General features: G+C 38.7%; 1 protein-coding gene across 12 annotated transcripts in view; it reads right to left on the bottom strand.

Moving 5' to 3' along the window:
- The window catches only part of SPIDR (scaffold protein involved in DNA repair), a 502,027-nt gene that overhangs the window by 155,489 nt on the left and 319,604 nt on the right, over positions 1 to 26,934 (bottom strand). For all 12 annotated transcript variants that reach the window (XR_004622658.1, XM_034650137.1, XM_034650132.1 and 9 more), the window contains 2 exons: positions 8,326 to 8,521; positions 6,359 to 6,606 (listed from right to left, as the gene is read on the bottom strand). Coding sequence is in view for 11 of the 12 variants with exons in the window: in XM_034650137.1 (XP_034506028.1) it covers positions 6,359 to 6,606; positions 8,326 to 8,521 (444 nt within the window). In the remaining variant the exon portion in view is untranslated. The remainder of the gene's footprint in view (positions 1 to 6,358; positions 6,607 to 8,325; positions 8,522 to 26,934) is intronic.

Below are 26,934 nucleotides of genomic sequence, written 5' to 3'. Positions count from 1 at the left end.
TCAGGAGTCTCAAACTAAATAGGCCCCAAACTGAATTCTTGAGCTTCCCTCCAAACCTGCTCTCATCCCAGTTTTTCTCACCTCAGTAAGTAACTCATCATTCCACCAAGCAATCAACTGAGCATCATTCTTATTATTTCCTTTTACTTCACTCTCTCCACATCCAATCCATTCTCAAGTCATCACACACATCTAGAAGGTGACCCTTTTCTCCACATCCCAGTGATGCCATGTGAGACTCAGGAGCCCAGGCTGACTTGGAGTCCTACAGTGTGCCTCTTCCTGGTCTCTCCACTCCCACTGGGACCGACTCCATGTGCCTCTTCCTCTTCCTAAACCATTTTCCAACTCACAACTAAAGTCATGTTCCAAACAGGTAAAGTTTATTTGGGGTCAGTGGGCAGCCCTGGCAAACACTGCAGACCATGTGTGCAGCCTACATCTGGCTTGCCTCTCTGGGCTCTCCCGCTGGCCCACACATCTTGGCCAGATCAGCTTCTCCCTCCTGTCTAGGAGTTTTCAAAGGTGTGTTTTGTTGTTTTGTTTCGTTTTAAAGATTTTATTTACTTATTTGAGAGGGAGAGACAGAGCACAAGCAGGGGGAAGGGCAGAGGGAGAGGGAGAAGAAGACTCCACGCTGAGCAGGGAGCCCTACGTGCGGCATGATCTGGAACTCTGGGATCATGACCTGAGCCAAAGGCAGATGCCCAACCGAATGAGCCACCCAGGTGCCCCAATGAGCTTTCAAAGATATTCTCTCTTCCACTGCAATTCTCTTTCATCTGCTTTTTACCTATCATCTACTTATCTCTCAGGCACCAGCTTAAATAGTACTGCCTTACAATACCCATCTTTGAATTCTCTAAACTAAATCTTGTCCCTTCTCCATTGGTTTCTCTCATAGTGTCCTACTTTTCTTACCAGAGCACTTATCACAACTTATAATCATAGATGTACTTGTTTTTAATTGTTTTATGTGGGACTTCCCCACTGGACCATGCTCCATGACCATAAGGACAATGTCTGACTTTGTTAATCACTGAGGACCCAGAACCTAGCCTAGGACAATAGTGGATTTTTTAAAATCTTTCCTTAGTGAAAAGGAAGAAGAAATACAGGAAAAGACACTAAAGGAAGAGTCAAAAGATGAAAAGAGAAAATAAAATATCAAGATTTGGAGAAAGAAAACGTACTCTTTTCCTGAGCTCAGCTCAACAAATTTCTATACAACTATAATGCATGATAAATATTAAACTGTTAAACTGGGAGGTTCTGTCATTCCAACTTTTTGTCAGAACATAAGACCACTGAGCAAGCTGAATTCAATGCCCTAACAAAAGACTAACTCTCCCATTATCAATACTTCTGCAATGACAGGCAAGAAAGAATGTACATCTCTAAAGGATAAAATTAAATTATTTGTCCCTAAGTTAAATATCTGAAGGAGAAAGGATGTGGATGTTTCAGAAAGGGAGAAAGAAAGTCAATGTTTAATGGCAACCAGCATGGTCTGGGAGTGAGGTAACATGGTCCAGAGTCTGCTCTGCCATGAGGTAGGGAGTCACTAGGGAATTCACTCACTTTTTTTTTTGTCTCAGTTTCCTCTATTATAAATAGAGGTCTCCAAGACCAGTGGTCCCTTTCTGCTAAAAAACAAACAAACAAACCTCAAACAAACAAACAAAAAACCCCATTACTTTATTAGTCATGCATTTATTTCACATTCATTCAATATGCAGTGGATCTACATAAAGGTGGGTTTGGGCTCTGAACTGTCTGCCTAGATTAGTGGTTAGGGAGTGCCTTCGAAGTTGGTTTTTTATTACTTTTGATTTTAGTGATTTATAAAATTCAAGTTTATACTGGTTATTCTGACCCATAACACTTGAGAAACTTTGTAGAAGTGTTTTCTTTACCAGCTTGAGTTAAAAGAAGTCATTCAGAAGAACAAGGGACAGAAGACTCTTACATGTTATAGTTCTGAAATCTAAAATGTATATGTGTCAGTCATCAGAGAAATTCAAATCAAAACCGCATTGAGATTCCACCTTATGCCAGTTAGAATGGCAAAAATTGACAAGGCAAGAAACAACAAATGTTTGAGAGGATGTGGAGAAAGGGGAACCCTCTTACACTGTTGGTGGGAATGCAAGTTGGTACAGCCACTTTGGAAAACAGTGCGGAGGTCCCTCAAAAGGTTAAAAATAGAGCTACCCTAAGGTCCAGCAATTGCGCTACTGGGTATTTACCCCAAAGATATNTACTGGGTATTTTCCCCACAGATACAGATGTAGTGAAGAGAAGGGCCATAAGCACCACAATGTTCATAGCAGCATTGTCCACAATAGCTAAATTGTGGAAGGAGCCGAGATGCCCTTCAACAGATGACTGGATTAAGAAGTTGTGGTCCATATATACAATGGCATATTACTCAGCCATCAGAAAGAATGATTACCCAACATTTGCAGCAACATGGGTGGGACTGGAGGAGATTCTGCTAAGTGAAATAAGTCAAGCAAAGAAAGACAATTATCATATGGTTTCACTCATTTATGGAACATAAGAAATAGCAGGGAGATCGGTAGAAGAAGGAAGGGAACAATGAAGGGGGAATGAACCACGAGAGACTATGGACTCTGGGAAACAAACTGAGGGCTTCAGAGGGGAAGGGGGTTGGGTGTTGGAATAGGCTGGTGATGGGTATTAAGGAGGGCACATATTGCATGGAGCGCTGGGTGTTATACGCAAGTAATGAATCATGGAACACTACATCAAAAACTAAGGATGTACTGTATGGTGACTAACATAACATAATAAAAAATTATTTAAAAAAATTAAAAAAATAAAGTGTAAGTGTATATATATACATATAAAATCTAAAGTGTATATAAATATATACACACACACACACACACACACACACACNAACACTACATCAAAAACTAAGGATGTACTGTATGGTGACTAACATAACATAATAAAAAATTATTTAAAAAAATTAAAAAAATAAAGTGTAAGTGTATATATATACATATAAAATCTAAAGTGTATATAAATATATACACACACACACACACACACACATATATGTATTTTAAAAATTTATTTATTTTAGAGAAAGCATGAGCACATGCAAGTAGGGGGAGGGGCAGAGGGAGAGAATCTTCAAGCAGCGTCCCCAGAGAGCGTGGAGATGGACACAGGGCTCTAGCCCATGACCCATGAGATCACAACCTGAACCGAAACCAAGAGTCAGATGCTCAACCAAAGGAGCTACCCAGACACCCCTGAAATCTAAAGTGTATTTAAATAATGTTTCACAGCTCAGAGGAAATGAGCCTTTTGACTGAACCTATGTGTCCCTTTTCAGGACTGGCTGGCTCCAAATGAATTTCCTTTTATTTTTCAATGTTGGCAACAATCTGGCTATCTGCCATCAGAAAATGAGCTCTTACTGATCTTAGAAAAGTGAGACTGCTAAAGCACTAGGGACAGATTGAGACAGACACTTATGGCTGAGGCGCTAAGTGCACTTAGATATGACTCACCACAGTGCTCCATGAGGACTCCTCTGACCTCGTTTGGGCAGAAAAGGGAGAATAATTGCGGCAAAATATCTACCATATGACAGAGTCATTTCTTTCTTGCAGGCCTTAATTTCTTGGGATATGGTAATTTCTGGCACTTTATGAAAAACACATAGTGATCAACATTGTCTTTCAGTTCACTGATAGAAGGATCTCTGGGGCATAGCAGGTTATGGCAAGAGAGCAGACCAGGAGCTGCCCACAGTGTAAGGGGTCACTATGCCATTTCCCTGCCTGCTGCACTCATGCCTCTGGATGAGAATGACTCCCATGTGCTGCACAGGAGTTCACCCAAAGTTACAGGTAGAAACTGTAAGTAGAAAAGAAAGGAATCTTTCAAACTATAAACTGAAGTCTTTTAATAATGTTTTCTCTTATATACATGCTACATGTGTATAAATAGAAGTCTACATTAGAAAACATGTTTCTAAATGATCCTCCAAAGCAGATATTTTAATGCTTTTGATAATATGCACATTAGCAAAGAATTAGTACAGGGTTAAGTATAATTTTCCTTCTATATTAATTTTGTTTGTAAACTTGAGCTTGATCATTATAATAGCATTATGAATCTAGAAAATATTAATAATCAGTTTTACAACAGTACTTTTCTGTACCCAAAAGACATCTCAGAAGCCTTGTCCTCAAACGCAAGCTCAAATGCTATGATTTTCTCTCCAAAGGTTCATTTTCTTACACAATCCAATCAATTTTCCCTGTGGCTAGGCACTTCCACTACTCCTACTGCCCAGGATGACCTGACCCCCCAGTCAGGCTTAAACTTAATCAATCACAGCTTGGTCCTAACTCAATTTTATCCCCTTTCTTTCAGCTCCATACTCTCCACAACCCTGACATATTTGGGATTCTATCTCATGATGTTATTCTTTTTGTCCACCTGTATAACTGTCAGCAAGTTAAGAACCTCTCTAAGGCTCAGTTTCCTCATCTGTGAAATGGGACTAATGCCCTCTAGACTCAACATTGTATAATCTCATGTGTGCTACAGGAAACACAGCACACACAATTCTTATTTAATTACATCTGAATAACTGAAGGTTATTTTCTTATTTTTGAAGTTTATGCCTGGCCTTTTTTCAATCCACAATTTAGGACAGTCTCATTTGATATGTCCCAGTGTATGTTCTAAGGTACAAATCCAAAACATTCGTAATGCCAGCCACTGGCAGCAATTCACCAGAAGCTAACTTCCAATTCTTCTTTTTGCTTAACAAGTAAAACAAGTACCACCAAAGAAGCTAGAGGGATAGGATTCGAGGTGTACACTGCTTGTGATTACTCATAAGGAAGCAACCTGTCAGTTTCTCCTTACCTTCTCATCACTGTGACTCAGTCCCTGCTGTCCCCAATCTCCTCTGAGTGTGTGTGTGGTCTGTGTGCTGGGCTGGAGAAGCTGTACCAAGATCATCATTGCTTAGGTTACTCAATATTTCCTTCTCCAAAGCCTAACGCTGGATACATTCCATGAAAAACGCAAAGCAAAACAAAACCTATGTCTGATCTAATAGTGGCTCAGATAATTCTATTTAGGTTTACCACAGATTTAAGTTAAAGACTACAAGACTAGTCTACACCTAACAAGTTAAAAACCCTAACATGATATAATCATTTCAGACATACACATATTCCAAACAAAATTAAATTTTTTTTCTATAAATCCAAAAGAAATATTCTCTAACTCTGCACCTGAAGGAGACTTTTTGAAACTCATAGGACTTTCAAATAAAGTGCCACCCACCTGAAGAGGATTCATAATTAACACAGAAATGTTTCTTGTCACTCCTTCTGAATGCTATCAGAAGGCACTATAAGAATAGGATATTGCTATAATTACTGCTTCTTCAATATGTGTTTTCTTTTAAGAGGAGATATAAAAAAAAGGTTGATGAATTGGCATCTATACTTTTAATTTCTATTATATTATAAGTCCATCTCACTGCTTTGAGGACAGTTTCACACAGAAAGAAATACAACCTCAAAAGGTTATGCCAAGACTGTGACAAATAAACCCTTCAGTCAACGACATGACTACAGCTATTTGAAAAAACACAGGAAGGGCCTAAATACAAGTAAAAGAAGATATCATTCCCATATTTAGTATGAACAAAGTACTCTGAACATGGGTTTGGCTAATGTAGCTGCACTGTCCACCAAGGTAACCCCTAGCCACATGGGGCTACTTTTGACTAAAGTTATTTGAAATAAAATAAAACTTGAAATTTAGTTCCTCAGTCCCATTAGCCATATTCTGAGTGCTCAGTAACCATATGTGGTCAGTGACTACCCCACTGGATAGTATAAATATACGACATTTACCTCATTGCAGAAAGTGCTGATATAGGTTAGAACAGCACTCTCTGAAAGCCACAGATTTATTAATTGCCATTTACTTACTTAGGTTTTTAGATACATAAACCTTGACAGATATTGCAGCGGTCTTTTTAGGTATGGTAATCACATGTCCTGGCTTTTCTAAAACAATACCAGTATTTGTCTATACTACTTTTAATAACATGAACCATTAAAGGTAAAAGTAAATGCAACAAATTAAATTTTTAGTAGGACTTTATATTAAATAAATAAACAGATTCCTTTGTCACACCACATGTCCCAAATTTTGATGCAAGAAAAAACAAAAAAATAAACACTCATGTACATGGTGAACGCAGCCAAGAGTTTACTTTCTCCAGGAAGAGTCTCTATGTTCTCTAAGCGACTCTAGCACTGACGCCTGTGTCTTAATTACTCACCGAACTCTAGGTGGGTCTGAGCCAAGTAGAGCAGCTGAACCAACTCCCTGCTGATATCCGCAGGGAAGGTAGTAAACTCTCTGTACCACCACTCGGACCCCAACTCCTGACCATGTGGCAGCTCCCTGGCTTTCCACTGCATCCAGAAGAGAATGCGTCAGGGGAGCTTGGGCTGGGAAGCACTGTTTGGCTTCCTCATGTCCGTGGTTGCAGTCTGTCCTCATGGTAGTGAGACCACTACACATAACCTGGCCAAGACATGCAAAGGGAACAATTTCAGTTTAACTCACAAAAGCGTGGTACGTACCAAACCATGACATTCTGAGGCAATCTTCTGATGTAACTACAGAACACCAAAGGAATAATGAAGATAAGACATTGCATGGGCCTCTGTGTCGGCCAGGTAACTAATGCTGTTGAGGAGGGCAAAGTGAGCAAGACACCATGGGAACAGCAAAGAGTGTTTCCAATCAATAGAAGCACAAATCATCTTGGGTCTTTGAAAACATGTAAAGTCCTGCTATTACAATACTTTATGGTAATTTAGAAAATTTTTCTTTTATGAGAAAACAATTTTTCTTTTATGAGGTAAACAATCCCAACAGGACAAACTAAAAAACAAAAGGATGACTAGGGTTTCAAAATTAAGTCATTATTAAGTGCTTGTTGCGTGCAGTCTACTAGGACTAGACACTTTACAGGCTCATGTAGCCTCCCAACAACCCTTTACAATAATATTAAATATCATAATAAGATAACACTTCCAGAGGACATTCCAGGCACTCTTCTTTATGTATTATACTTACAAAACAAACATACTTAACCTTATAACTACCCAAGCGGGTAGATATATCATTATTACCATTTTAAAGATAAAAATATCGAAACACAGAAAAATTATGTAGCTTGCCCAATGTTACTCAGCAATAAATGGTTGAAGCAGAATTTAAACTAGGAATCCTGGTTCCAAAGCCTATATTCATAACCACGATGTTACACTGCAGTTTCATTGTACCGTTGTAAGACAAAAACGTTATCTCAAGAATTTAATATCAATAGCTATTTACAACGAAATGTTAAAACAGTAGTGCACTTTGAGCCATAAATTAAATTAATTAGAGAGCCCTCTTGTTCCCATTATCCCTTTCAGATACTTCTTTTGATGGTCAAAGGGAGAGTACGCTTGTTGACATATTTACAAACAAGATGAAAATTTGTCTCCTTTTTTTTTTAAGAATTTATATATTTATTTGTCAGAAAGAAAGAGAAAGTACAAGCAGGGAGAGTGGATGCAGAGGGAGAAGCAGGCTCCCTGCTGAGCAAGGAGACGGATGGACCTGAGCTGAAGGCAGATGCTTAACCAACTGAGCCACCCACGCTATCTGTCTGCTTAGTATTCTGTTCACTGCTGATTCAGCTAACTGGGTGAACCTGAGATGATGCACCTGGAGTTACACACACTTAGAGCTTGGAATGGTCCCTGGAGTGCCTTTCATGCCTTCTATGAGTGAAATTTAGTGGTTCTCTAAATTTATCTTGACAAATGATCATGGCTTAGGGCCAATAAAATTTCAGAAAATAATCTATAGCATATATTTTCAAGTTTATGCACTTCTTTTTATCCCAGGGGATACAGATATAGTGAAAAAGAAAAATACAACTTAAAAAGGCTTAAGCAAAATTCTTAGACAATTACAAAATGAGAATAAAAAAATGAAAAATCATATATTTTGATAGACTAGGATAAAGATTAAAAATAACAATTAGATGAAATAAACTGAGAAAAGACTACTAGTAAATACTGAACTGCTTCATACTTTCTTCAGGCATCACAATAATAACAAGATGTTCTAACATATATATTTACTGAATATTTGAATGGGAACCAAAGATAACATCTTTGCTTATACCTTTCAAATCCAATATTATTACTAAGCATAAAACACCTAAAACAAATGGAAATTAACCTGGCTTTCAGGTGATTTATTTGTTAGATTCTTCAGTCTAAATATTTGAGCCAAACTGATACTTCTTCTTGGAAGGGATGTGTCCCAACAGTGCACTTCATGTATTCTTTTTGAATCTTCTTTGGCAACAACTTTCTGACAAAAATAAGTATTCAGAATAACAGGGCAACTTCCATTTGGGATAATAAGCTTTTGCCTGGAAAAGAGAAAGAAATATAACAGTTTACAGTTATGGTTTATTTACAATGTTGGATTTCCCTCACGTTCTTACTAACTCAGGAATACAAAGGCAATGACTCACCTGCTATAGACAGATAATACCAAGTCAGCCCATAAAGTGACAGCCACAGATGAATGAATGGATAGAGAACATGTGGTACATATATACACTGGACTATTACTCAGCCATAAAAAGAATGAGATCTTGGCATTTGTGACATGAATAGCCTTAGTATTATATTAAGTGAAATAAGACAAAGATAGGCAAATACCATATGATCTCACTTGTATATGGAATCTAAAAAACAACAAAAACAAATAAACAAAAACAGAAACAGTCTCATAAATACAGAAAACAAACTGATGGTTGCCAGAGCAGCTGAGCTTGGGGTGGTGGGATGGACAAAATGGGTGAAGGGGATTCAGAGGTACAAACCTGCAGTTATAAAATGAATAAGTTATAGGGATAAGAAATACTACATGGGGGACATAGTCAACAACATTGTAAAACTTTGTATGATGACAGATGGTAACCTATCATGGTAAGCATTGTGTAATGCACAGAACTACCAAAGCACTATGTTGCACACATGAAACTAATGGGTTCTTGTATGTCAACTATATTTCAATAAAACAAACAGACAAACAGAAGTGACACCCACCCTCACATGCTCAGGAGAGAATGTCAGTGGAATTGATTTTACTTTTCCAGCGCAAGTCTGTGTCAGGAGAGCGGGAATGGAAGAAGGCCATGTCACCACTCGGGCTCACCACCTGAGCTCTCCTACGTTAGTAGATGATGGCGTTGGAGAAATGCAGTGAGTGAGGCTCAAGAAGCTCACGCTCAAAAATTACCCAGACATTAAAATAAATGTAATTTACAAATGAAACCTTCAGACACTTTGAAAGCTCTAATCTTCCAAAGAACATGACATCAAGACCCAAAGGACCTCCTACCTTCACTATCAAGTAGAACACAGTCACAGAAATGCTTCACATTTAAGTTGAAAAGGAATGTGGACATAACAGACAAAATTCTCCTGGTTCCTTTCAGACATCTGATTTGACTTCTTCAACACTCATTCCTCAAAGGTGGTAATGCTGCTTAACATTAAGGAAAATTTAGGACTTCTACTTCTGGGAAGGTGGGAGTAGACATACTTTTCCTAACTTATCCTGTTAAGTACAATTAAAATACCTAACATTATATAACAACTAAACATAAGACACTGAGAGGTGGAAAGAAGGCATACCAGCTAGGCCCTAGAGACCTTGAGAACGAAGGAACAACATAGTAGTGTGTTCCTGGATTTTCTGTTTGCCTCTTATATCCCAGACTTCAAACTGAAGAAGATGGCAACCTGATACAGCGATGGGTACAGATAAAAAAAGCCCCTACAAAAGCTTACTCTCTCCAACTAAAGGCTAAGGAAGGGACAGCCTAGTAAAACACAACACTTTTAGAAAATGACTGCTCTAATCTAGGCAAACATCACAGAAAACCTGTGGACCCACTATCATACACACCAGAAAAGGGTGAGTGGGGAGCTCAGACTTGCACTCTCGTCAGGCTGTAATGAAAAGTCTCAATAGCCCAGGTGGGGTGGTGTGAGAGAAGGCAGGATAGAGTGTTGGGACTTCCACCCCTGCAGGCTTCTAATGAGCTTTCCCTGATCAACCCCCACCCCCCAACACATATACACTATGACAGTGGAGACCACCTGAGGGCCTGGACTACCACACCCTCCTGACATCAGTAGCCAGTACTCCTGGCTACTCTCTATTCTCACACCTTCCTCCAGTGCTCTCAGTGGAAGCCATGTGGGAAGCACTACCCCTGGCATTCCCAGCAACGGTGATGTCAGTGGAGGCCAAGCAGGAAGCTGGAACTCAAATCTACCTAGCAGTAACAAGGAGTCCTTACCCTCTGAGTATTAATGGAGGCCAACTGGGGAATTTGGACTTCTTCTTCCACCTGCCAGTAACAAGCCCCACCAGCAACCTCCACTTCTCCTCTCAGAACAGTATCATACAAAGCCCCCTAAAACAGATTTAAATAAGATCCAGAATTTCATAATGCATCAATGTACAGGTTACCATCTGAAGTCCTTTCTTATACTAAGTCCCAGGAAAAATCCCAAATGAAAAAAGATAATTAATATATGACAATGCTGAAATGACACAGGTATTAGAATTATTTGACAAAGATTCTAAAGTAGCCATTATAAGCATGCTTCAATAGGCAATTATGGGGGGGAGGAGTTAAGATGGCAGAGGAGTAGGGGTCCCCTTTCTCAGCTGGTCCCTAGTCGAGCTGGATATCTACCAGACCATCCTAAAACCCCACGGAAGCAGCCTGAGACACAGGAAGATACATCTGTATCTCTACAAATGACCATCTCCAGAGCTGAGTATTGAGGTCCAAAGCGGGGAGCCCTGAATCCCTGCAGATATGGGAAGATAAACGGAAGGGGGAGGGAGCCGCCGCGCTCAGGCGCCGTGAAGCAGTAGCCCCTGCACTGGGGAGCGGGTGGACTCGCGGACCGGCACCCACGAGAGAGCAGACTGAAACCGTGAGCCTGGAAATGCGCGTGCGACCAGACTGAAAACCAGAGCGCCGGTGCGCTCACTCGAATTAGACGGAAACCCGGAGATAGGGAGTGCTCGCGCGACCTGACTGACAACCAGAACTCTGGAGCACTCACTGTAACCAGACTGATACCGGGAGCTCGGGAGCGCGTTGGTGACCAGTCTGAAAACCGGCGCTCTGGAGTGCGCACAAACCACATTGAAACAGAGAGCTTGGGAGCTCGCACGGGAACCGGGGGCGGCTGGCTGTGTTAGAAACACAAAGGACAGAGGCCCGCCGGCCCTGGAAGTGAGGGCTGGGACACCGGCTGTGGGGCGCACAACCCGGGATGCTGCAGGGTTTTTAGCAGCACCAACAGAAACAGGGTTAAAGAGGCCAGGAGAGCTCAGTGGAGAGCAGACTCCGATCTCTCTGTTCTGAGACAGAGGCTAGGATTTGGTCACTGCTGCTCTGACTCTCAGAAGAGCCACAGCAAACCGCCAGGGAAAGTCACCAGAGAAAAAAAGCCCAGAAATACCGGCTCAATGTGCCCATCCCTATACCCCTCGCAGAGGACAGGGAGACTCTACCCAAACAGGGTTGCCTGAATATCAGCGTGGCAGGCCCCTCCCCCAGAAGGCAGGCTGAAAAATCAAGAAGCCCACATCCCTAAGATCCCTATAAATCAAGTGCACACTGCCTGGGTCCTGGTCAATAATTTGGGCTCTGGACAACCCCGCAAACTCTCCTCATTAGAATGACAAGAGGAGAAATCCCCCCCAGCAAAGAAAAGACAATGAGTCTGTGGCCTCTGTCACAGAACTGATGGATATGGATACAACCAAACTGTCAGAAATGGAGTTCAGAGTAACAATGGTCAAGATGATGTGTAGGCTTGAAAAAAATATTAACGAGAATATAGAATCTCTAAGGGTGGAAGTAAGAGCGAATCTGGCAGAAATTAAAAATGCTATGAATCAAATGCAGTCAAAACTACCTGCTCTGACGGCCAGGGTAAATGAGGCAGAAGAACGAATTAGTGAATTGGAGGATGGGATGATAGAAGAGAAAGTTAAAACAGAAACTTGGCTCAAGAAAATCCAATCTCAAGAACATAGGTTACAGGAGAGTATAATAACTCAATGAAACGTTCCGATGTCAGAATCATCAGCACCCCCAAGGGGGTGGAGAAAAACAGAGGTCTAGAAGAGATATTTGAACAAATTGTAGCTGAAAACTTCCCTAATCTAGCAAAGGAAACAAGCATTCATGTCCAAGAGGCAGAGAGGACCCCTCCCAAGCTCAACCACGACAAACCAACGACATGTCACGTCATAGTGCAATTCGCAAATATTAGATCCAAGGATACAGTATTGAAAGTGGCCAGGGCAAAGAAATTTCTCACGTACCAAGGAAAAGGTATCAGAATTACGTCAGACCTGTCTACACAGACCTAGAATGAGAGAAAGGGTTGGGGGGCCATTTTTAAAGCTCTTTCAGAGAAAAACATGCAGCCAAGGATCCTTTATCCAGCAAGGCTGTCATTCAGAACTGATGGAGAAATAAGGACCTTCCAAGATCGCCAGTCACTGACCAATTTCGTAACCACGAAACCAGCTCTACAGGAGATATTAAGGGGGGTTCTACAAAAGTAAAAAGGTCTTAAGAGTGATAAAGAACAGAAATTTACAATCTGTAGAAACAAAGACTTTACAGGCAACATGACATCATTAAAATCATCTCTCTCAATAATCACTATCAACGTGAGTGGCCTTGTGTGGAGATCCCTTAGAAAGTTAAAAATTGAGCTACCCTATGATCCGGCAATTGCACCAAAGATACAGACTTAGTGAAGAGAAGGGCCATCTGCACCCCAATGTTCATAGGAGCATTGTGCACAATAGCTAAATCGTGGAAGGAGCTGAGATGCCCTTCAACAGATGACCGGATTAAGAAGATGTGGTCCAATGGAATATTACTCAGCTATCAAAAAGAATGATTTCTCAACATTTGCTGCAACATGTGCGGAACTGGAGGAGATTATGCTAACCGAAATAAGTCAAGCAGAGAAAGACAATGATATAGTTTCACTCATTTATGGAACATAATAAGTAGGAAGATCGGTAGGAGAAGAAAGGGAAGAAGAAGGGGGGTAATCAGAAGGGTGAATGAACAATGAGAGACTATGGACTCGGGGAAACAAACTGAGGGCTTCAGAGCGGAGGGGGGTGGGGGAATGGATAGGCTGGTGATGGGTAAGGAGGACACGTATTGCATGAAGCACTGGGTGTTATAGGCAAGTAACGAATCATCGAACTTTACATCAAAAACTAGGGATGTACTGTACGGTGACTAACATACATATAAAAACAATAGGCTTTCCAACTCCTATTGGGTTTTTAAAATTGTATTTAGAGTTGTTGCAACAATTATAACATTCTCCGATATAGTTCTAAATGCATATAAAAACAATATAAGAAAATCATAGTTTGAAACAGTAAAGGGATATAAGAGGTAAGGTTTATACACTTCATAAAAACTAGCAAAATGTTGACCCAGTAGACTGTGATAAAATTTAATCCTTAGACCAATCAATAAAATAGCTATAAAAAGAGATATACTCAGGGGCGCCCTGGGTGGCTCAGTCGTTAAGTATCTGCCTTAGGCTCAGGGCGTAATCCCAGGGTCCTGGGATCGAGCCCTGAATCAGGCTCCCTGCTCTGCTGGGAGCATGCTTCTTCCTCTCCCACTCCCCCTGCTTGTGTTCCCTCTCTCACTGGCTGTCTCTCTCTCTCTGTCAAAATAATATATAAAATCTTAAAAAAAAAAAAAAGAAAGAAAGAGAGATATACACTAAAACATTGTAAATAAATTAAAATAAAATTCAAAAAATGTTCAGGTAACCCACATGAAGCCAGAAAAAAGAAAACAGAAATAAAAAACAGAAAGAGAAAGTAGAGAAGACAAAAAATAAAAAGGTATACCTAAGTCCTAAAATATCAATAATTAAGTGTAAATGGTCTAAATAAACCAAGTAAAAAACAAAATTAGCAGAGTGGATTAAAAAATCATGATCCATTTATATGTTGTCTACAAGAAATTCACCTCAAATATAAAACTCTAGGTGAAATGAAAGTAAAAAGATGTAGAAAATACATCACGTAAACATTAATAAAAATATAGCAGAAGGAGGGGTATCATATGAAGTAGGCTTTAGAGCAAAGAAAATTATCAGAGACCAGAGGAACATTACATAATGACTTTTACCAAAAGTGCAAAGAAGAATTAACACCAATTTATCTGCAAAAGTGGTATAATATACACACACAAACCCAAAAGGGGCTCATTTCTTTTGATCTCTTGTTGACAAAGTGAATAAACTCATGATAGATGCAGAATTATTGCATCAAAATGAATACAAAACATTAATATATTTGGCCTGTCCTCAATGCAATTAGATTAGATAACTGTACAAATATACCCATGATCTCAAGCAATTATATTCTTGGTGTTTTTGCTCACTTTCCTCCATTTCCTTCTTATTTATGAACAGACTTGAAGGGCCTCTTAAAGTGTTTCAAATACCTTGCTAATCTCTATTATAAAGCTCACATTTTTATTCGCTAATAAAAATAAAGTTTAACACTCCGTATTTTATTATTTGCCTATTAGAAACATAGGTCTCTAATGTTAATAGCTCCCATATTCTAATTTTCCTTAGTATTTAATGTTCAGTTTTATATGAAAATAATCAAAACATAGTCTTGATAAAAAAATTAACTTTGAAATTTTACAATTCATAGCAATCTGATAAGGAAGGTAGACCTGGCAGGAACCCTTTTTAGCAATAAAAAATAGAACTATTTTCATTTCAAATGGGAAAAAACGAAATTAGCTAATAGGCAATTAACAAAAATAAACATTAAAGCAATGCAGTTTGAAAGAGCGATGTCCTTAATTAAATGTGTATCATTATGCAATATCACAGCATTTCTGTTTACTTACCCAGCCCTCTACCTTGGTAGCAAAGTTAGGGTTAACCCAAACTAAGAATCTTCCAGATTCCCGGAGATTATAGAAATGATAATATTCAGCGTCACCCCAAATAGGCAGATGTTTTAAAGTTTCAAATTAATATTAAAAAAAGATTTGCCTTTTAACTATTAATCTGGACCTCTTTTATAATTAAACAAGTCACTACAAATTTAGCAAAAAGTTTTAACTCTCTATTTTGAAATGTAGCTGAGTAATTATGTATTTTCAAAAATAGCACATTATAGATATAGAGAGATAAATATATAGATACATGTTTATATATATATAGATATAGATATAGATATATATGTTGTTAGCTTTGCTTACAAGAAGGGAAACCCAAGGCAGAAATAATGGTTCTTTGGCCCAGCTGTAGGGCTCTGAGACAGACAAAAACTCAGGCCATGCTACTGGAGCACGTGGCCAGCTCACCCACCCCTGCATCTTCTGCAGAAAACAAGGGGGAACATTTATTCTAATGATGACACAAATGTTTATTTAAATTATACACAAAACAAAAATACTGAATATACACATTTAGTAAAATTCTTCCTGATTCAATCTAATCAAACTGAATGAGTCTAGAATAGAAATGATTTGTAAGGATGTTTAGTTCATTACTTTAAATCACAAATTAAAATTATACTCCTTAGAAAAGAGAAAGTTTTGGCAAGCCTTCTGAAATAGATATAAATAATTTTTTAAAACTTAAGGTATAATTGACATATCATATTATATTGTTTCAGGTGTACAAAATGAGTCAGTATTTGTATATATTGTGAAATGATCCCCACAATAAGTCTAGTTAATATGCATCACCATATATAGCTACAAATTTTTTTTCTTGTGATGAGAACTTTTAAGATCAACTCTCTTAGCAACTTTTTTTTTCTATTAGCAACTTTCAAATATACAATATAGTATTATTAACTATAGTCACCATGATGTACATTACATCCCCAGGACTTACTTGTTTTATGACTGGAAGTTTGTGCCTTTTGAACCCCTTTACTCATGTATCCCGCTCCCAACCCCTACTTCTGGAAACCACCAATCTGTTCTGTACCTATGGGCAGATATGACTAGACTTTGACTAGCACATCACTTGCTTCTGTACAGATAGTACTGAGGTTTGAAAATAATCTATTCTCTACGATAAACATACTTGATATCTTGTTCAAATTTCTCATGTACTCTCAAGTACCTTTTATCTTCAAAGATAACTACACAGGTAAACATAATCCTAGACTGATCCACAGGATCATATTTCTGAATTAGGGAAAGTGATTGAGGTTTAAAATGATTTAGCATAATATGGGCAGTATGAAATTTCAGTCACAGATATAAATTGCTACACTCAGAGGATCTGGGAAATTAATTCAAATAATAACACAACTAATAACAAGATTTGGAAGGCTGGTAGATACTGAAAGACCTTAAAACTCTTATCTAGGTCCATTTGATTCATTTCAGTCTTTTTTTTTTTTTAAGATTTTATTTATTTATTTGACAGAGAGAGAGACAGCCAGCGAGAGAGGGAACACAAGCAGGGGGAGTGGGAGAGGAAGAAGCAGGCTCCCAACGCAGCAGGGAGCCCGATGCGGGGCTCGATCCCAGGACCCTGGGATGAGACCCTGAGCTGAAGGCAGACGCTAAATGACTGAGCCACCCAGGCGCCCCTCATTTCAGTCTTTTTATTGAACACCTATGATGTGCCAGGCACTAGGAACCTAGTCAAGACAGTTTTACTAAAAAGGAAAAGGGTGTTACTGAGATAGGATACCCCAGTGGAGGACCCTCTGTGAGTAATCCCGCTGTAGTTAGGGAAGTCTTCCCGGGAGAGGGAGCCAGGTGAGGGGTGTCATGGGTCAGGGAGCGTGAAAGCACAAAGAAGAGATGCATGGAGGCCTCCAGAGGTTGCCCAGTGGCAATGACCACAATTTAGTTTCAGTGTGATGAACAATATGTCACACTACCACATCACTGAGTCTCTTCAAAAAAAATTCACACGTTCAATTTCCTTTTCTAGCAGGAAAAGGAAGTTAGAGCTTTTCAGCATCCACATCCATGGTTCCATCATTATTTCTCTACATAGTATGTCCTCTCAATTTCATTTTATACTGCAATCCAATATTAACTGCTATGGACCTTACAATCATCTCTTGATGTATCTTACCCCACAAATGTTGTATGATGACCAAAAAAGAAAGTTTACAGAGCATGTATGGATTAAGATTAATATTATAACATATTTAACTAGTATTTCTAAAGATCAAACTGAAAATAAAAACAAACCTAAGGTGTTAAATCTCGTGTTTATACATAAAACCAACACACATACATAAACGTTCATACATAAAACCAACAACATCAGTGAACTTTGTCATGGCACTGAAGAATATGCATTTACTTCCTAGCAAACTCTCCGAGCATCCTTGAGATGGCAGCAGGGTGGGCTATATGGGAGAGTTATACACACAAATGAAATACACAAAAACTAGAAAATAACGGTTTTCAAAGGAGTCCAAGTACTAAGGTTTCTGGTAGAAATCTTTTTTTGTATGTTTTTGTTTTTAATAGAGAACACTGTATGTTTGGGGCACCTGAGCAGCTCAGTGGGTTAAGTGTCTGCCTCGGCTCAGGTCATGATCCCAGGGTCCTGGGATCCAGTCCCATAACAGGCTCCCTGCTCAGCGGGGAGTCTGCTTCTCCCTCTGCCTCCTGCTCCCCTGCTTGCGATCCCACGCACTCTCTCTCACATAAATAAATAAATAAAATATTTTTTAAATAATAGAGAACTCTGTATATTTAATAAAAATGACTATTTGTCAAAATGTTCTCTGAAAACAGAAATGACTGCTGAAGCACATGTTTTGCATTAAGAACCATTTCCATATCTCCTCACCTGAGAATGTAATATATAGAACTCAAGTAAACAGGAAACAACAAACTTTAAAAAAAAAAATGTCCTTAAGATCAGAGAAGGAAAACCAACTGAAATATCTTTTCGTTTTCTATCATTTCAAAGGTTGACAGTTCTATCACTATCAACACTGACAAATGTGAAATGCCCTGTAAACAGTTTTCAGGAAGTCCGAGGTTTGTGAGCAATGTTTCTTTTTATTTTCCCACTTGTTATGTGTTCTCAAATTTTTTGTGTCTAGCAAATGATTAAATCAAGACTATATTTTGCACTGAATATGTTGATAAGGGTGATTGTGACTGACACATAGCCCCTTAAGAAGCAAACTGTTATTCCGAATCATAAAATAAGGTCAATTTGCTTATTTACTGTCTAGGAAGAATTCATGCAAATCTGTGGTGGGAGCAAAGAGGATTAATGGGTTAATAGGATTAACGCAGTGACCTAAAGAAATCAAAGACAAACAAATTTTTTTTTTCTTTTCTTCCTTCTTTCCCCTATCTTCTTTCCTTTCCTCTTCCAATGACTAGCTAAAGAAGATTGGACTAGGAACTGTAGTTGCTGGAAAAACAAAATCTAGGTTTAATTTTTTTTTCACTGAAGACATGTTTGGGAGAAACCAATCAATTTTGTTTACAGTTTAGCTTCATCTCTAAGCCTTACCTATCCCGGGCCCAAATCTGACTAGTGTATACAACAGGAGAGGCTGGGTCATTGGGTGGGGGAGTTGAGAGGGCTTAAGGTCCATGTAGGGCCATACAACAGGGAAGCAAAGAAGTGCAGTAAAACATTCTTTGTGCTACAATAGAAGGAACACGGGCTTCTATGGGGAGACAGAGGACAGACTTCGCCATATTAATTAGTCTCTTCTAAAATGCTTCTGTGAGAGGTCTTGATGGGCTGGTTCAACAATAACAAAAACAAAAAAATGTTGTTTGCATGAATGTCAGTCCTTCTAGATTCCTTGGGATAAGTTGTTCATTTCTCTGTGCACTGAGAGTGCTTTTCACACTGATGTGTTTGTGTCTGTTTCTACAAAGAAATGCCAACTACTAGAATATATCAGCTGTTTCATTTTTATCTTTGTTTTTTGAGTGCCAAACAGTACTTGACATCAGCAAGAAACCCAACAGATGTTTCCTAAACTAATGAATAAAAATTTATTCCTACTTACCAGATGTATGTATAGAGAAATGAGTGTGACTTTTAAATAACTAAATCAGGCCTACTATAACTGAGCCCTATGAGTTCCAAGTAGGAATCTGGGAATGGTATAAATTTAAAATAAGGGCTTGGAAAAATGAAAGTTCTAAAGGGGGAGCATCCAGGCCCACGAATGTCTACTGCATAGCACACAATAATTTGAGAGGCCAGAGAGAAGATATGAGTTTTGGATCTAAGACGTCTTAGAGTTAAATCCTGGTTTTGTCACTTATTAGCTGTGTGACTGTTGACAAGTTCAATCTAGTTTGTTTCTATAAAATGGGAGTATTAACAGTAGCAAGAGGTACTCCACAGACCTCTTGTGAGAATGAAATGAATGAACTGATGTGTTTTCCATTCAGCTTCACCCCTGCAAGGGCTCAGGGGGTGAGGCTGTCAGTGCCGCTGCTCCTCCAACTGTGAGTTTTATTTTCAGTCATTTCACGTTAGTCACTGTCTACTGTGCAGCAAAAACTAGGGTTATTTAGTCTTATTTCCAAGGCCTATTTTCTTTTTCCTCCTAAAGATTAACTAGAATTACAGAAGAAATATTACTTTTCTGGTACCCACTCATTTGCTAATTTGCCTAACACCTTCTCTGCTATTGATACTCACTGCTTAGATTCTGCTAGGTCTTACTGCATTGGCCTACAGTCTTAGTACTTGGTCTTTCAGTCTTCACTCCACAGAATAAATATATCTATCCCAATCTTCAGAGGAGGCTAAATAACAATCATTTCTATACGACTGGTCCATTCCAGGGCAGAAATACAAACCAACTGGCTTTAAAGCTAGTCTATTCTTTTTCCAAGATACCAGGCTACCTTCCTAGAACAAGAATGTGACTCACCACTTGGACACTGGCAAGGAAGGTTCTGCCATTTTCCCGAAGGAACCAAAGCAATGAGAAGGGGAAGTGATACAAATTTACATGAGTTGGTTAACTAGCCCACAGGATTAGATCAGGCTGACAGGAATGCACGAAGTTTAGGTGAGACTGTAGGAGATTACGCTTCTTGTTCATAGCCATGAAGTGCTAGGCAGTTTGACAAGCTGCAATGGAGGGACTTTAAATTTAACTGCACAAAGGTCTCTGGTGATAACAGAACATTTAGAGCCACTTTCTATATCTGTGCCTATATGGTAGCCACTAGCCCTTGTAGCTAATCAAATTTAAGTTAAATTAATTTTAAAATGCAATTCCATAAATTGCATGAGCCACATTTCTACTATTCAATGTGACTAGTGCTTATCATAGTGGACAGCACATTTCCATCACTGCAGAAAGTTCCATGCAGCTATCTGAGAATTCTGATTTTCGGGATAAACAATACCACATTCTACTCATCAGTAAATGCTTTTTGATCAATTGATTGATGGATTGGATTTTAAAGGGGCTACTATGCCCAGTGACTTCTAAGGCTAAATTCACAAACTTTAGGCCCACCATGTCCCCTACTGTGGACACCTACACCAGCACATGGGCACTAAATCTACGTCAGTGACGAGACAATGTTAATGATTTTTGTTATGAATTTTTAAAATTGGCAAAATATCCTGCCCATCTTCTTAGTCATGTAAAGAGTGAATGGGCACTCTTTCTCCCCCCAAAAATTCAGATTTATTTTAAGAAAGATTTAAAGCGGTGCCTGTGTGGCTCAGTCAGTTACGTGTCTGCCTTCAGTTCAGGTCATGATCCCAGAGTCCTGGGACTGAACCCAGCACCGGGTGCCCTGCTCAGCGGACAGCCTGGTTCTGCCTTTCCCTCTGCTGCTCCCCCTGCTTGTGCTCATGCTCTCTGTCTGTCAAATAAATAAGTAAAATCTTTTAAAAAAAGAAAAGAAAAGAAAAAAATTTAAAAACAGAAGTCCTAGGAAATCTCTCTAAACTGAAGAATTAAGCCAATTTCAGAAATAAGAAGTTTCAGGCTTATACTTTGTTTTCAGCTTTTTTACTGTGTTCAAATGCCTTTCTTTTACCTTCCTATGCAAATCAGACTAAGAAACTGATAAAAACCACTGCAGAACACTGACACTTATAATTGTGAGTGCTATTTTTAAATTCCCAGAATACACTTTGTCTAATTCCCCTTTTATCCAAATAAACATAACACTGAGGAACAGTTTATTTCTGTTTGACAGTGGCTAGGATAATAAATAACATTTAAGATGAATTCACAGAAGGGTATAAAATATGAGAACAAACTTCCTTTGTAAACCAGAAGTCTAGTTCTCTTGACAAACATAAGCCTCTGATCTCATAATGTCCTTTTCAAGGAACAGGGCCATTGGGAATGGCAATTTAAAGAAAGAATCACCATGTTTCTGGCAGTGATTGTAAATTTTATTTTCAAGGCACAGATCCCACACTTTTATTTGTTAATGAAAATTCTGCCAGAACTTGACAGGAAATACAAGGAGAACAAAGCAGAAAGAAAAGCCTGGTCTGAAGTCACAGTGACTTGGGTTTAAATTCTAGCTCTGCCACTTATTGCCTCTTTTGTCTTAATCAAATTACTTCAATTTCCTGAACTTTTTCATATCTAAAATGGGGATCATACATACCTACTGGCGTTACTGTGAGATTAGGTACATAAGCCACACATGCAGATGACTTACATATAATGCCTGGCACACAGACTAGCTATTCTTTAAAAGAGGAGCGAGTATTACTAGATACTGGCTATTTCTAAAATCTCGAGAAGTTAACCTAATTTTTACAATGCAAGGTAGGATATCTTAGAAAAATTAATTTTTTTCTGGGTTACTGTAGCATATTCATTTCTATACACAACTGGGTAATTAAAGGTCTTAGAAATGTTCATACAGTTTTACTCAACAAAGTCACTGTAAAGAATCTATGCTAATGAAATAATCAGATATGTGAACAAAAACATCTATGTATAAAAATATTAATTATACTCATTTAATATAGACAGATATAGCAAAGAATCTAAATTTCTAACAAAAAGTGGAAAAACAAATCATGAAACAGCGATATAAATGATAACATTAAAATCCTAATTCAAAAAAAATGTGTTTAATGAAATTGTGAATTATACCATTGTTGTTACGCTGTTGAAATAGAAAAACAGACTTCGGCCTATAACAACTCTGTGATCCCAAGATGGTAAGACTATATCTTACTAATATAATGTTCTTAGAAAGACAAAGTGCTAGAATAATCTGCACCAAAAAATTAAGCAATTTATCCCTAGATGAAAGGATTACATATGGGTAACTTTATGTTCTTCTTTGTATTATTGTGTCTTTTTTCTTCCCACAATAAAAGTACTTTTTAATGTATATAAATAAACATTTAAATAAATATTTTCTTTAATAATAAATTGCCTCAAATAATTGGGTAAATTATGTAACAATCACTTCCTATTTGAGTAACTCTCAAATATGACCAAACTGACCCACCGAGCTACTACTCAAACATTTCCTTCATATTTTCTTTTCCCTAGCATCACAATTTTCTCTCTCTCTCTAATTTTAGATTTGTGCTATGACAGTACCATCTCTCCACAGAGTTGGGTTTGTGATTCTAATACTCAAAAGGCTGATTATCACCTTTCAGCTACTTTGCTGCAATTAAAACATGTTCCACTAGGTCGATGAAGCACAAGGCTATGGCTGGGCTTCCTATAGGTATGTTTCCTGTTTCCTCAGTAAAGAATTACACCTGTTCTGTTCAATACTGTTTTTGAAAACCAGAAGTAGGAATCATTATAACAAGATCCAAAATATATGCATTAACAAGTGAAGTGTGTAGTGCAGTCCTGAAAGAAAACTGGATACCTTAGTATCAGTTATGACTGGTCCCTGTCTTTAACGATCATTCTGACACTGAGTTGTAAGGCATCTCCTGAATATAATGTATTTACATGCTTGTCAGCACTACTTCTCCCAGGCCAATCTTAAATATCTTTATAGTCTTTATCACCCAGTGTGACTCCAGAACAAAAATTTTCAAAGCTTAGCATGAATCAGAACCACAGGCTTGTTAAAACACAAATTGTTGCACCCCACCCCCAAAGTTTCTGATTCAGTAGGTCTAGGGTGGGGCCCCCTCGCTGGCATTTTTAACAAGTTTCAAAGTAATGCTGATGCTGCTTGTCCAATAGCCATACTTGGAGGATTACTATTCCAGAAAAACACACATAACCATTTAAACAACTACCTATAATGCACCTCAAGCTCACCCTGACAAAACAGCTGCCCAGCTATCAGGACTTAGCCTGAGTGAAAGGAAGCACTTCTACGGAGGCCTTCTGGTTTGGCCAGTACTTGTAGGAAAGCAACACTTCCTCCTTTGAGTTCTATCACATCTGGTCAAGCTTTGAAATCATTACAGCTGTAGTGTTTTAATGCTTTAACTTGTTGGCATGAACAGCTTGGCTTTCTCATTCCCAAATTAACTATAAACATCTTACTCCATGCAGCAGAAGAAAGAGAAATTATCCAGTAAATCTCTGGGCCCACAGCTCAATTGCTGCAGAGAGAATTACAATTTGACACTTTTCTTCACTTGATTCAAGACGTAACAAAGTCTCCTATGCACCTGGTCTGTAGTGTCAATAAGTCGATAGTATACATATTTTTAGAAACATCCAATACACCACTCCACATTTTTTCTAGGTATAAAGTGTCTATTCAGGGCAGCAGGGTGGCACAGCAGAGAGAACAAAGAATATGAGTCTATAGATTTGCATTCAAGCCTCAGTTTTGTCTGGTACAAGCCAAATGATCTTGATTATATCACCCAAACTAATAGAATCCATTTTGTCTTGTATATGGGTATAGCAACATTTATGTTAGAGCATTTTAAGGAATAATGGATAAGAAACTATTTGATGGGGTGTCTGGGTGGCTCAGTCAGTTAAGCATCTGTCTGCCTCTGGCTCAGGTCATGATCTCAGGGTCCTGAGAGGGAGCCCCACATTGGACTCTCTGCTCAGTGGGGAGTCTGCTTCTCCCTCTCCCTCTGTGTGCCCTCCTCTCTCTCTCTAATAAATAAAATGTTTTAAAAAAAAGAAATTGAGAAATATTTGGTGTATCATTTTTACTCAGAAATAAACACATTTCTAAACACACAGGTAAATACTTTAACTCTAGGATGTCAATAACAACAAACCTCAACTGCAGGAACCATTTTTCAAAGAACACAGAAACTTAGAAATAAAAAGATGAAGTGCCAATACCCAAAACAAGCAAAGGGTCAGAGTTGGTAACTCAGTTTTTACTGAAGCTAATTTTTACTACAGCTCTCAGAAGAAGAAACTGGCTAAGGATAAGCTGAAGATTTACTGATTTTAAATCAGTAAAAGCAGCCAGGCAGTTGTTTGTTTTGTTGTCCAGTTTTTAAAGTCTAGTTGAGATGAAATGTTGATTTAAAAACCACTTAATCAATAAACATCATAGAAAGTATTCAAATGAATAATTTAATAATTTGCAAACAGATTTAGATCATTAAAGATCAACAAAGGCAACAAGGTAACAACTTACTTTAAAAGGTATAAAAAGGAATTCTAGTAATGGTCACCACATACAATGTAGGTCTAGGTCAGCTCGACAGAAGCAGATAATGATCATATGCAAAAAAATGTTTTAATGGTTAAATCTTTTGATTTCAGCAATAAAAACTGAGATGGCACAAAATATGAGGAATGGACTATAGTATTTGAATAGTGTACTGAGAATAGAAAGGGTTAAAAGTAAATGAAATGGATTGAAAATTGTTTTTCTAAAATCCACAAAATGTCCCAAACTGAAATTTCAGTTGAAAATTTATGAAATTCAGAACAAAAGGATTCACGCTAAATGGCAATTAAAAAGAATTTGAGAAGACAATGATCACAGAAGAGCTGAAGTTGACACTACTAAAATAAAAGAATCAGTAAAATAAGACGAATAAATATTGTCCTCAAAAATTACAAAGCCGGGGGCACCTGGGTGGCACAGCGGTTAAGCGTCTGCCTTTGGCTTAGGGCGTGATACCAGCGTTATGGGATCGAGCCCCACATCAGGCTCCTCTGCTATGAGCCTGCTTCTTCCTCTCCCATTCCCCCTGCTTGTGTTCCCTCTCTCGCTGGCTGTCTCTATCTCTGTCGAATAAATAAATAAAATCTTTAAAAAAAAAATTACAAAGCCAAAGTTTAATTACCACCACAAATATGCAAATACTAAGCTTAGTCTAGCTTCAAACAGAAAAAACCTCAGTTAAACTAGATAAATGTGCAACTCTGGTTAAAGGACACTGCTTTAAATTATACAAGGAATAAGAACATTCTGGCATCAAAACTGTATTTTACAGAGGAAGCATAACTTCTCTTGAATGGCACTGTTATTTTCACAAAGAAATTAGGGCAAATAAGGACAGCAGAAACCTCACAATGCCACACAGCAACCAGAGCACAGCCAAACCACAGCAGGGTGGATCATATACTGACATCAAAACTATACCCAAGGTGAGCCTCAACCATCCATGAGAGAGACAGTATGCTAACCAGAGTCAGAAACACATACACAATTTTTGACCCTTAGAAAGTAGGACTGTGCGCTGAAAAAGAAAAACTTTCTCTGAGATGCTAGAACTATCTAAATTCTGTAAGTCCTGGTAAGGATTAATCAGGGGAAGGGATGAAACCTCCCAAGCTTAGTTTCTCCTCTGACTTGCTCCCATTACCTTCTACCAGACTTGGCCTCTCTGACATGTCCTTCTGAGAGCTGCTTGGCTCTGGCCACAGATTGTAATGTGGCCCCCTTAAATGTGTGTGTAGAACAGGGGCATGTTTGGGCAGCCACCACCCTCATGACAAACTCAACACACTCTGACACTCCCAGGTTATCACAGAGGATTCCTAAGCATGCCCTATCTGAAGGAGAAGTGTGGAGCCACAGAGAAGTCAGTGTGCCACTACACTGTCAATTCTCCATCCTTGAAGATTAGTCATACCGGCTTGAAACATAAACTTAGCTACAACCACCAGCCTCTGCATCCACCCACACTTCATGTCTCCCCAGGTGCGAAAGATTGCCGAACACTGTGCTGAACCCTCTAGGGGACAATCAGGACAAGCAGCAACTGGACTCTGCTCTCAAAAGTTCATCGTGTAGAAGTTTCACACCATAATTTAGACACCTTATTTATTTATTTGTTTGTTTGTTTATGCTATCTGATGTTAGTCACCATACACTATAAATCATTAGTTTTTGATGTAGTGTTCCATGATTCATTGTTTGCGTATAACACCCAGTGCTCCATGCAATACGTGCCCTCCTCAATACCTACCACTGAGCTAACCCAACCCCACCCCACCCCCCCCGAAATCTTCAGTTTGTTTCCCGGAGTCCATAGTCTCTCATGGTTCATCGCCCCCTCTGATTCTCCCCCTTCATTTTCCCCTTCCTTCTCCTAATGTCCTCCATGCTATTCTTTATGTTCCACATGTAAGTGAAACCATATAATTGTCTTCCTCTGCTTCACTTATTTCACTTAGCACAAGCCCCTCCGGTTCCAGCCATTTCCACGCAAATGGTTAGTATTCATCCTTTCTAATGGCTGAGTAATACTCCATTGTGTATACGAACCACATCTTCTTTATCCATTTGTCTGTTGAAGGGCATCTTGGCTCCTTCCACAGTTTGGCTATTGT

This window comes from Ailuropoda melanoleuca, unplaced genomic scaffold (assembly GCF_002007445.2).
Source record: "Ailuropoda melanoleuca isolate Jingjing unplaced genomic scaffold, ASM200744v2 unplaced-scaffold11384, whole genome shotgun sequence".
Lineage (NCBI taxonomy): Eukaryota > Metazoa > Chordata > Mammalia > Carnivora > Ursidae > Ailuropoda > Ailuropoda melanoleuca.
The sequence above is the reverse complement of the archived record's forward strand: the minus strand, read 5'-3'. Positions and strand labels throughout refer to the sequence as shown.